The sequence below is a fragment of the Aptenodytes forsteri genome, unplaced genomic scaffold (assembly GCF_000699145.1).
Source record: "Aptenodytes forsteri isolate BGI_AS27 unplaced genomic scaffold, ASM69914v1 Scaffold8, whole genome shotgun sequence".
Lineage (NCBI taxonomy): Eukaryota > Metazoa > Chordata > Aves > Sphenisciformes > Spheniscidae > Aptenodytes > Aptenodytes forsteri.
The window spans coordinates 8252388-8264448 of NW_008796218.1; the positions used below are offsets into that span (position 1 = coordinate 8252388).

General features: G+C 39.4%; 1 protein-coding gene across 5 annotated transcripts in view; it reads left to right on the forward strand.

Annotated features, from left to right (window-relative positions):
• Nucleotides 1-12061, forward strand: part of MICAL2 (microtubule associated monooxygenase, calponin and LIM domain containing 2) — a 112235-nt gene that overhangs the window by 58495 nt on the left and 41679 nt on the right. For 4 of the 5 annotated variants that reach the window (XM_009288832.2, XM_019474520.1, XM_019474519.1 and 1 more), the window contains 2 exons: nt 10054-10291; nt 10933-11049. In XM_009288832.2, coding sequence (XP_009287107.1) covers nt 10054-10291; nt 10933-11049 — 355 coding nt within the window. The remainder of the gene's footprint in view (nt 1-10053; nt 10292-10932; nt 11050-12061) is intronic. The other variant, XM_019474521.1, reaches the window with a different exon arrangement.

Consider the following 12061-nt stretch of genomic DNA (forward strand, 5'->3'; position numbering starts at 1 on the left):
AGGGCTGTTATGCACCTTCTTTGTTTTCAGCCAAAAGGTTTTGGAAATAAGAACTAGAGGTGCTGAAATCTGTTTTTTGCTGTGTGATATGCTGCCAGCAGCCTGGTTTGTTGGTTCTTTATGAGAGCTGTTAACTTTCCCTGCTGTCAGAAATCTTCCTAAAAAATGTTGCGCTAAAGATACATTTTTCTAATTCTAGTTGTTTGAACTGTTCAAGTCCATCTTGCTTGTTGACACTATCGAATGCCATATTGCTAAGACGTGCTGGTTGGTCAATTATTAGCGTTTTCAAATTGTAAATAAAAATGTAAAAAGTAAAAGCATTGTCTACCTATGGTAAACTGGTATGTGCAAGTGACCAGTTAAATAAACTGGGGAAAAAAATCAGGTTATCACTCTTTGGAGCTGCATTTGGCTTTACTAGTTAAGTGGCTGTGAATGCTAGCACTGGAAAATGCAATAGCTTTGAAGATTGCATGATGAGCTGGAAGAAAATAGACCCCAGGAGCCCAGAATTGCTGCCTTCTTGTACAGCATTGCATTTTGAGTTCAGGTACAGCTGCCATACGCTACTGTACAGTCATTCTGCTTAGGAAAGTTAGAAATGATGGGCTTAAATGATTCAGCTCTTTAAAAATAAATAAATAATAATTTAAAAATCTGGATTCTGACTCAGACCTGATGGCTAGTTCTGTATGAGCTCATTTACCCAGTACTGACTTCTAAAAGCCAAGTCTTAATTGGGTGTTGGTTAATAATTTACCTAATATAAAAATGTACTTTAGAACATATTTTAAAATATTCTGTGAAATGACCTTGAAATAACTTGACTCACCACTTACTTTAAAAAGCCAGTTTCTAAGCAGAAGCTTAGCTGATTTATTAGATTGTTGTAATTGTTGTTGTTTAGCTAAAAATTTTAGGTTCAGCGTAGTATTTCATCTCTGTAGACAGACCAGGCTGTAGCAACAGTGCTATTTTTTTTTTATTAAAGCGTATTACCAACTTCTTCCTGTAGTTGTTGACCAACTTATCTGCATGCTTTGGATGCCATAAAGCATGAGAAATCCCTTCCTCTGGGTCTGTAGACAAGTCGTCTACTGGCTGGTCAGCCCCTGACCCTGAAACCATGTAGAGGATTAATTATTTTCTTGCAATAGCAATCTTACGAGTGTCACTACTTGCAAGGCTCCCAAGACTTGTGGCTTGGTCTCAGCTTAGACTAAGCTGTGCTCGGAGGTGAGGCTCTTGGTGCCTTTGTTTCTTCATCTCTGTTCAGCAGTTCTCTGTTTCTGGATGAATTGTTTTGTTTCATGGTTTTATTTTGGGGTTTTTTTGCTAAGTTTTTAAGGATAGCCTTAAAGCATTATCTCAGTAGGACAGGCATAAGCCTACAAAAAAAAAAAAGCAAGGTACTTAATGCTGCCAACCATATTCATGACTGGGATAGTCAGGCAACATTCTTTCTGCAAGGTTTATCTCGTTTTCATTTTGATTGTTTAAGCAACTGGCCAAAAAAAAGAAAAGAAACCAATCTCTTCTGGGTTTTGGGTGTGGGTTTTTTTTTTCCCTGTTTTGATTACAATGAAAGACAGATAAGAAAACAGCAAATATGCTCTTAATTCCAAAGGATGTTAGAGGGTTTATTTTGTGCTTTATTTGAGGAGATTTTTGGATTAAAGCACTTGCCTGATTTCTGGTGGATAATCTGTTTATTAAAAAAAGTAGAACATTTTTTGTCAGATGATGTGCCAGTGTTCTTCAGATAACTGTAACTGTGGTGCAGGGAAACTGAAAGTTTCTAGAGATACTTTTCTGTATTATGTCTACCAACTGCAATTTTTAAAAATTTATTTATGTAAATTGTTATAAAAGCTCTGAGATCACGTCAACATGTTTAAATATGACCAATGCCGCCTGAGAGAGCTCTTCAGAAAAGCTCCAAATAACAAAGTCCTGACAGCTTTGGTGCATCAACGAAGGAACTCTTGACCTTCTAGCACACTGAATGCCTACAGCCTTTCTTTAATGTGTTGCATAGCAGACCATAAGTTTCAGATGTCTTTCATACCGTTGTTTTAATTTCAAACTATGGAAAGGTTTTTATACGCAAATCTATTATTAGTACATATATCCGAGAGACAGAGAGGATGGACAAGTGTGTCCAAATTCATCCAGGAAAAATGAAGGCACGTGGTTTTTTCCATGCAGAAGCTTATCTTCCAAAAAAGAGAAAAAAATCCCAGTAAAGATGAGCCAAATGAATGGAATAAATGTACTAATGTTTCACTTCTGGCATTTTGACCCAATAAAACAGGAGGGCAATAAAGATAGATCCTCTGATCCCTGGATTGTGCTGTATCCAGCTGCAAGCGCAGCAACTGCAGGGTGCAGTGCTGGGGAAAGAGCTCTGTCCAAAATCAGCCTGGATTAGGTAGCCTCAAATCCATGTTACAGTCTTTTAAGAAGAAAAATAGCAATGTCTTCATTTTTGCCAACTGCTGATAGGGGTGCTTTTGGTAGGAGATGACAAAACTGCATATTTCTGAGGTGCTCAGCTGGGGGTACAAAGGGTAAAATACTGGTAGGATGGAAAGCAGAAGTGGACTTGTCGTGTTGCACTTCCCACACTGGAACAGGGCTTTGTTGCTGCGGTTGGTTGGCAATTAGGGATGCGTGAGCCTCGCTGTTCCCAGCTGCCTTTGCGCTTCCCCAACAGTGGTATTTATGTGGTGTTCACTCTCCAAAAATGTCCATTAAGCAAGATCCAGCTAGTCTTAATAATATTTTAAGGTAGATTTTGGAACTATCTGTAGTGCATTTAAGTAGTGTTCACATAACCCTTTGGAGAGTTAGGACCTCTCATTAAAATGCATTTAACTGAATATTATTTTTGTCAAATGAAACATTTTTTAACCTTACTAATTTTATAAGGAGCTCATAAAACAGTATAATACAGGAAAATATGCTTTTAAAGATTACTTAATTTTGTAGGGCAAGTTTAATTAGCTCCTATACCTTCTCCTCCCCCTTAATGTGATGGAAGAATTTTTTTTTTCTTTTTTTCCTTTTAATATTTGCATGTAGTATAGATCTGTTAACCACAGAAATTTTGGGTATATGTTTCAGTATCTGGCCTCTTTCTAAAAATGAAGAAAAGAATTCTTGTTTTAGGTTGGCACTGTCCCTTTTCTATATATGTAGGTAGTCAAATGGACACCTTCCAAATCACTGTCATATTTAGCTACAGTTATCATCACTGTTCTTGACAGGGTCATGTTCTGTTGCCTTTTAGTAAAACCAGTTGTATAGGTATGGCAGCGTTCAATAAGCCAGGCAACGAGTACAAGCATCTCGTGCAACGCAGGGCATGTTACTGTCAAGAGAGTGCTATACTTGCATAGCTCTAATGTGTCTGATAACCAAGCTATCTTATAGCGACACATCCTTCATTGGTGCCAGTGGCTGGGCTGGTTTGTAGAAAAGGAGATGACAAGCACTTTGTATGGGGGTCTTCGTCTAGAGAAGCAGTGAGTGCCTGAATAGAGTCGCTGAGTTTAGGGGAGCAACCATATATTGGAGTGCTTTGGTAGACCAGGGCCATAGCAAGACTAGGCTCGCATCTTAGATTGACAAAACACGTCATGCCTATTGTGAGCTTAACCTTTTTTCTTTTTTGTTTTTTTTTGGTTTTTTTTTTTTTTTTTTTTTTTTTTTTTTTTTTTCTAGAGAAGCAGTGAGTGCCTGAATAGAGTCGCTGAGTTTAGGGGAGCAACCATATATTGGAGTGCTTTGGTAGACCAGGGCCATAGCAAGACTAGGCTCGCATCTTAGATTGACAAAACACGTCATGCCTATTGTGAGCTTAACCTTTTTTCTTTTTTGTTTTTTTTTGGTTTTTTTTTTTTTTTAATAAAGCTTTAGCTCTTGACATTTTTAACGTTGTCTGAAGTGGCATATGGAATTTTATTTTTCAGTGACTTCAGTTATAATGCTTCAAACTTTAAAAACTATATTGACTATTCAGTGGATTCAGGGTACATTTGACTGCAGCGTTGTATCCAGTGGCTGTCAATGAATTTATGTGATAAAATCTGAGACTACAAATGTGAGATGAACTGTAAGTCAGTAAGTCAGGAATGTCCTACTGAGCAGTCCTAATTTTGCCAGAAGCATTTTCATGTCTAGTAAAGGGGATGAAGTGAAAAGCGTTGTGGTGGAGAGAGCTTTCCGCTGCAGCTTCTGGTAGCTGTCTGCCTTAGCTGCTTATGCAGCTGTTTCTCTTTGGAGCCTTTCCAGAGAAACAGTCATTGCTGATCCAGAAAATGTGTTGTTTCATTACATTTCGTGCCTATCTCGTGTTGCATCACATTTAGCTCTATCACGAATAAACACTTGCCCAAATCCATGTAGGACGTAATCCTGTGGAGTCAGTCAGATTAATCCTTGGTGCATCCCTGTCGCTTTGGATGTTGTATGAAGGCCAGGGCTGGTGTGAAGTCCCAGATCCAGTGACTACGGAAATGAACACACCTGAGGCCCAGAGCAAACGATGGAAGAGGGTTTGCCATGGAAGGGCAAAGCATTCTGTCCCTCTGCATCCTGCAGGCTGTCTGGGCGCGGGCAGAGCCTCCTATCACTGCGTGGGGAGGCCCACAGCTGCTGGGGGCACCTGCAGTACCAGGCAGCGGCTTTGAAGTGCGTGGGGAAAGCCACCCCTTGGTGCTCGTTTCTACAGCATGATCCATTCCTATAGGTTTTGATTTCCAATTGGTGATTTGGATAAATATTACATATAAGCTAAAGGAAGCTAAATAATTTAGGCAGATGGTTTTCACTATTTTTTCACTAGTATACATGTGCATTTCCACTGAAGAGTAGAAGTGGTGCTTCTGATTTGGCATGCCCTCGGACAACAAAGGGTGTCTCTGTGTCTATCCAGTTGCTGTTGAGCTGGAGTCTAAAATTACTCTCCTCTTTTTCACCTCCAAAACAACCGAAAGGCAGAAATGAGAAAACCTTGAATTCCTGGAGTGATTGTAGCTTCTGTCTTCATCCCAAGAACATAGGGGGGGGTGGATCATAATTGAATACACTTTTATTTTCCAGGACTAATTTAATGGTTTGGTACCTTGGGCAGGAGAAGAGTGAGGGATTTAGAGTTGGATGATAACAGTGTAATGCATTGAGCTACAATGGGATTTGTCTATTCTTAACTGTGCAAAGAGATGCTGTTCGGTTGCATCCCCCGCCCACATGCTACTACCAACTCGTAGATCCCTTGACTGTGAGCATGTAAATGCCGAGAGCTGGTTTTTTACATTTTTCAAGGTAAATGAGTAGATTCTGCCTTTCAATTATTAAAGTGGATGAGATTTTTGTGACTAGGTCATTGTGGAGTGTTATTCTGTTTTTTGTTAAACACAGTGCTTGTATTCTTGCTCTCTCCCTCCTTTCTCTCAAAACCTCAGTTGTTTCGGTAAGCTTACTTTACTGTGTGAAAACCAATGGAGGCGTTCTGCAAATTCTCAGCTGTTAAATTGCATGTGGTTTTTCCAGATTGGGATATAGGTGCTTGGATTCACAGGCTGCAGATTTAATAGTGAGGGATGGGAGGGGTTGCAAGAGACCTCTGCTTCACATCCCTCTCTCCCTTTCCTCTCCTTCTATTTTGTAAGTCATATATTTGTACATTCTATATGGGAGATCATATCGAAAACCTGCGCCTGGCACAAAAGTCATTCTGCTTTTGGAGAGGTAACTTGTGCTGCCATATAGCTCAGCACTAAGTGCTCTTATTCAGTGTAGAAACACCTTCTGGAGATTTTCAAGGCATTGCTGTTCTTAAACATACTAACAGAGAGAAAGTAGCATTTCTTGCAGTCAGTTTGACCTTTGAGTAGAATCAAGCTTATGAGACTTACCAAATGCTGTGTATGTTTATATTATTACAAGTGAAACTTTCTGATATCTTTTAATTGTACCGGGAAAAAAATACATGACATTTCTGCTCTATTTCAGTCTGAAGATAAGTCATGCAATGAGTAGAATGTGCTTGGTTATAGTGTGGGACAAGATTTATACAGAAACAAATAGTTATCTTTTAAGGAAAAGTACAGTACTTTTTAACAGTACTGTAGAAACGTATTTACTCAGCAGCTTAAGCAGTCAACTTTTATAAAATATGCATGGGCTTATTAGTGTTTTATTTTGAAGTACAAAAATTTCCATCCTTGACTTACTTTTTATAATTTTAAACTGAAATAGTCCTGAGTTTGTCACTAGGTAACTATTATTGGCCTATAAACTCGCATTAGTCCTCTTCAATGGGAATTTTATAACTGGTATTCTAAAAATGCTCTTGCAGAAGTTTAACTCAAACCAGTGTGTCTATTTACTTACGATAATTTATATCATAACTTTAAACTTTTCATTGTTGCATTTATTCTAATCGGTAATTAGTATCGTTCATATCGAGGACATTTGCAAGAAGAATAGATGAATTTAGCTCGCATAAAATTCTCATGAAAAATACTCACAGTGACCATTACTGTTAGGAGTTCGTGTTTATGGGCACTCTCTTCAGTACTGCCAGTTACTGCGTAGCTGGAGTTCGGTGCAGGAAATTTGATGCATGTAACTTTACCTGGTCCTGCTGCTGACGAGGTGATGGAGCACAGGTGTGCCCCTGCGGGGCAGGCCACTGTCTGGGTGTGTGCAGGGTGTTCACGGTGCCCAGCTTTTCTCCCCTTGGCTGGGGAACTCGTGGGCGCAGCACTGGGCTGCGGTGAGGGGCAGGGCCAGGGAACGATCAGGTTGGAGTCCTTGTCATGGCTTCCTTTCTCAGTGTGTGCATGTCCTCTTCTAGAGGACGTGTGCTCAATATTTCAAGCATTTGTAAGATCTTTGGATGAAATATGTGCAAAGATAAATTATTTTCATAAAGGATAAAGGAGGAAACTTGGCATTTTAAAATCACATGCTTTAATTTGCCACATGAATGCGTAACTGTGTTGTTTTCTCCCTCCTCATTTATTCTTTCTGTACTTTTGCCTGCTCCTGTCTTGTAACGTAGGTGCTGTTCTTGGGGAGTGTATTAAATTTAATGAAGCTTCTCATTTGACAGGAAGTATTTACATACATTTGCAGGCAGAAGATCAGCCCTTTATAGCATGCAGTTTTCACTGAGAAAAACGCCTTCTCTCAGGATTGCTATCTTGCACTAACATGGTATACGCTTGGTAGTAAAACAGGATGTAACATCCAACATGATTCTTCAGGCACGTCACAGAGGTCTAGTCATGATCTTGTTCTTGGATAAGCTGCCCTGAAACCTATACAAGTCTTTCTCCCTTCGTTTCCAGCCTGAACAAGAAATATGCAAAAGCTCCTTGTCAGTCCTCTTCAGCAACTGTTACTTTGATTAATTTGCGGAAGATGCTTTGAAAAGTCAAGTTACCCTTTACCTTTTTAGGGGATGATCTGGCACCATTAAAAGACAGTTCAGCTGTGAATGGTGATGTGGATGTCAAGAAACTGTTGGCGTTTGTCCAGCCCTGTTTGTTAGATTTCAGGATTGATTATTCAGGTCTTCCTTATGTGATGTCAGTTGTCACAATCTGTGTTAAATTGCAAGAAATTAATTTCAAAAGCAGCCCCTTATGAGCCAGGAGACTCGGGTAACAGGAGGTGAAAACAGGAAGCCATTCAAGGTTTGCTCTAGGCTGACTACAAGAAGGTTTCTCCTGTGACTTTGTTTGCAAGTAGAGAGCTGGGGAGGACGGGCAGGGACAGGATAGTGGTATGGTCCCTTTCCTTACTTAACAAAGGTAGGAACATAAACACAGTAAGAATTACCTTTGCAAGGGTTTTGTGCTGGTTTTGACCCCCCAGAAGATGACAAAGTGCCAAGAATAAGCTCTGTGCCAGCAGGAAGTGTCCTTAATAAATCAAAGAGTAAATAGTTCTCAGACATAGATAAATATGTTTATGGAAGGTAACCATGGATGATAGCAAATATACAACCATTTTTCACAGTGTCTCTAGGCAATTAGGAAGATATTTTGTCAATGGTGATAGGAGGAGGGGAGAGGGCAGAATCCTCCTTAAAATTTCAACATGCTGTGTTGCAGAGCATCAGGAGGAACTAACTGTTTTCTGTGTGGGTTTTATTACTTGGCAGGATCCACTATGACTAAATCTCAAAAGACTTTTTTTAAAAGTTGCATTTATTTATATATAATACAGTTAGTTAGCCAAAAAACCAACCCCACCTTATCAAACCATGTATGGTCTTTATTTGTAAAATGTTTCTAACTGCTTGCTAAACATTACTGGAGAACTGTGTAGCTGTGAAGGCAGCCACTTACTTGTCAGAGCTCAGAGTTCCCATGTTAATCACAACAAGCATGTGTAGAAAAGAGCTGACCCAGACTCCACCAGTGATCCTCTTCAGTCAGGATAACATCTGCACTCCATTTTCTTCCTTTATATAATTACCTCTGTTGATGTTTTCTTAATATTTAGCATGCAGTGAGGACTGTTCTTGTGAAATTATGAATTAAATATGTTCTTTTAGGAGGAAGAAAGCCAAGTGGCTAATGCAACAACCTAACTTTAACTTATTTAATATTTAATAATAAAGCAGGGCAAAAGCACCTCACAGGAGCTTTTCTTTCAGTGGGAATTTATTTGAATTATTTATTCAATTTTTAAAAAATTTTTTGCACTTTTATGATTGGGTTGGACAAAAGTCATGGGCAAAAGTCAGCCCCAGATAATTTTTGCTTAAGTTGTTAAACTTGAAAACAAATGACGAACAAACCAAAATAAATAAATGACTCTATTTTATGAAATTGAAATGTAATGGGAACCAGACTCATATCCAACGAGCCTCCAGATACAGTCCGTGCTTGCTTTGAAACTGTAATCACTGTCTGGCTATGCGTGCAGGACGCACAGGAGCATGTCTGGCGTGTGAGATAATGGGTTTGAATTTGCAACGTGTCACAGCTCAGCCTCGCAGCCAGAGCTCTCCCCTCTGCTCAGGCCCACCTTGTCCCTCCCTGCCCGAGCTCGGTGCTTGAACTGATGGCATAGATTTTGTGAAGCCTGTGTGGGTTTTGGGGGGGTTTGGTGGGGCGGTGGGTTTTGGGGGGAGGTGTGGAACAGCAATGTTGTCCACCTATAAGACTGTTTCTAATCAGTTTTTAGTGATCAGGCAGGAAAATGTAAGCGTTAGATATGTTTGGGTTTTAATTAGTTTGCTTTCTGGAAATCCTTTGCTTGTTAGTCTGTGAAAACTTAAAGCTGTCAACTAAAATTTGGGTGAGAATTCTCTGCAATAATTTCTGAAGTGGTTCTTCTGAGGGTGCCCAAACTTAGATTTAAGCTCCTAAAATGTGATTGTCCTGAAGGTGAGGATGTTGACTGCTGGGTGAAATGGAATAGGACAGGCCAAGTTCCCCGGCTCTGGTGAAGCAGGACAAGTCTGCTGACTTCTCTTGACATGCCCTGCTTTACAGCAGTAGGTGAACTAGGCTGTTATATTCAGGATACTCCCTCACTTGAAAGAGAGAGTAACTAATACTGTAAGACTACTGGCTTATCATAGATTTGTCTAAGAAGTCTAGCAAAGGTACACCAATTTCCTCTTTAAAACAAAAAAAGCCTACACCAAGACCACTTACTTCCTTTCCCTTCCCTTTTATGTAGCTGTAAACCTGTTTACTGCAAGCACTTTTGAAATGCTAAATTTAAGTTAGAAATGTACGAGCAGATGCTCAAAAGTGTTTGGCGCTTTGCTGTTTCTTGTTACATCTTTTTATCAGATGCTTTTATGTCTGTATGAAGCACAGTTCATCATCTTGTATAAATTGACTGAACACCACATGCGAACAAAATGTGAATGTTTATTGATTTAAATAGATTACTTGAATACACTCTCAGTAGCATAAGTCTGGTTGAATATCAAGTCGTATCAATAGAGTAAGTTAGAAACTATGTGGAAGTCAATACAAACCCCCGTGTAAGACTCCTTCTTTTCTCTGCTAGTGTTTAATTATTGGAGGTGGCCCATGTGGCTTTTTGGCTGCTTTTGAAACTTGCCTCCCCCGGGCGCGAAAGGTGAGCCTTGCCTTCCTGGGAGCCAAAGTCGTCATTGTGGAGAAGCGGGACACTTTTTCAAGAAACAATGTGTTGCATCTCTGGCCATTTACAATCCACGACCTCAGGGGACTGGGAGCAAAGAAATTTTATGGAAAATTCTGTGCAGGATCTATTGATCACATCAGTAAGTATCTGAGGGCATGGGCACTGTTCAGATAAGAGGTGTACTGAGGTCAGATTAATGGAGACTTTCTTGATTTGGCAGAAAGCTCATCTGCCTTAAACATGCGCGAGCGCGTGTGTGCACACAGAGGAAAAAAATGGTGTCTCATTTAAGCAAAATGGCAATTGAACAAATGAGTCTTATGGAGCAGCTTTTTTGTTAGTCTGGATTTGTTAAGCAATAGGTTTTTATTACGAAGTATGAAGAATATTGATATTCATTCTAGTATGTTGAAGGTAGACACAACCCTTAGTCTAATGAGAAAACATGTAAAAGTGGGATATTTTACAGGGAAATATGCTGTAAAATTTTCTATCCTAAAATGGTCAACATATTGCTTAGCAGATCCTTTAAATATCGTTAAGAAGGAAAGCTCTAAAAAAAGTATTCTGAGAAACTCACTGAAATGAGTTTTATTACCTGTGAGATTGTGCTGGAAGAGAACAACATCCTGTGGTGGTTGCAGCATTCGCATTCGTCACAGTGTGGGAAATAACAATGCTGCATGCTTGTGTTAACAATGAATATCAGTTGGGTGGCGTGCTGATAGCAGCTGTGATTACTTACATGTTAAATACATCTTTGTTACTCGCTGTCTACAGGTATTCGACAACTTCAACTTATCCTCTTCAAAGTTGCACTTATACTAGGAGTTGAAATCCACGTGAATCTAGAATTCGTGAAAGTCCTGGAACCTCCTGAAGATCAAGAAAACCAAAGTATTGTTTATCATAATGTAGTTCTGTTCACAGTAACTTCTTTCTATGTCAGGCATTATGTGAAATCATTCAAGGTTAAAGAAATGGGAGTTTTTTGCCCTTTTAATTCAGCTAGGTTTGCTATATGCAGTCATAGGCTGAATAAGTATCATTGTGACAGCACTGACAATTCTTAAAATACGACCCAGTCTGAGAAGTTGAGGTTTTGCACTATGCCTTCTGGCACGTGTTTGAGGCTTTGTAGGGAGTCTGGTGTGGCTTTTTGGTATCTTCTTGCAAAAACAATTTCTGATTGATAATATAAATATTGAGGATGGATTAAGCTCCCTGGGCCTCACTTTGCTTTCACATTTGATACAACTCCCACACAGAGTCTTATCAGCCATCTTATGCAAGATTTTTATATAAAATAGAGAAAGATTTCTCTTTCTTTTTTTCTATTTTTTTTTTCCAAGATTAGCATTTAGGGTGTAGTAGGAATAGAATATTTTAAAATTTTACTTTAATTAAAGTACTGTGCTATCTGTCTTTAAATGGTCATATAGTGACAGTAGAATAAATATATTGTTTTAAGTAGTTAAAGCATATATAATTTTAAAATATGGACAATACAAACATTTTCACATAATCAGCTTTGTGTTAATGCAAAGATTAAATTTAGCTTTGTGAGTATAGATTCATAGAATCATAGAATAGTTTGGGTTGGAAAGGACCTCTAAAGATCATCTAGTCCAACCTCCCTGCAAGGAGCAGGGACATCTTCAACTAGAGCAGGTTGCTCAGAGCCCCGTCCAACCTGACCTTGCATCCACCACCTCTCTGGGCAACCTCTTCCAGTGTTTCACCACCCTCAGCGTAAAACATTTCTTCCTTCTATCTAGTCTAAATCTACCCCCCTTTAGTTGAAAGCCATTCCCCCTTGTCCTGTCGCAACAGGCCCTGCTAAAAAGTCTGCCGCCATCTTTTTTATAAGCCCCCTAGTACTGATAGGCTGCAATAAGGTCTCCCCCCC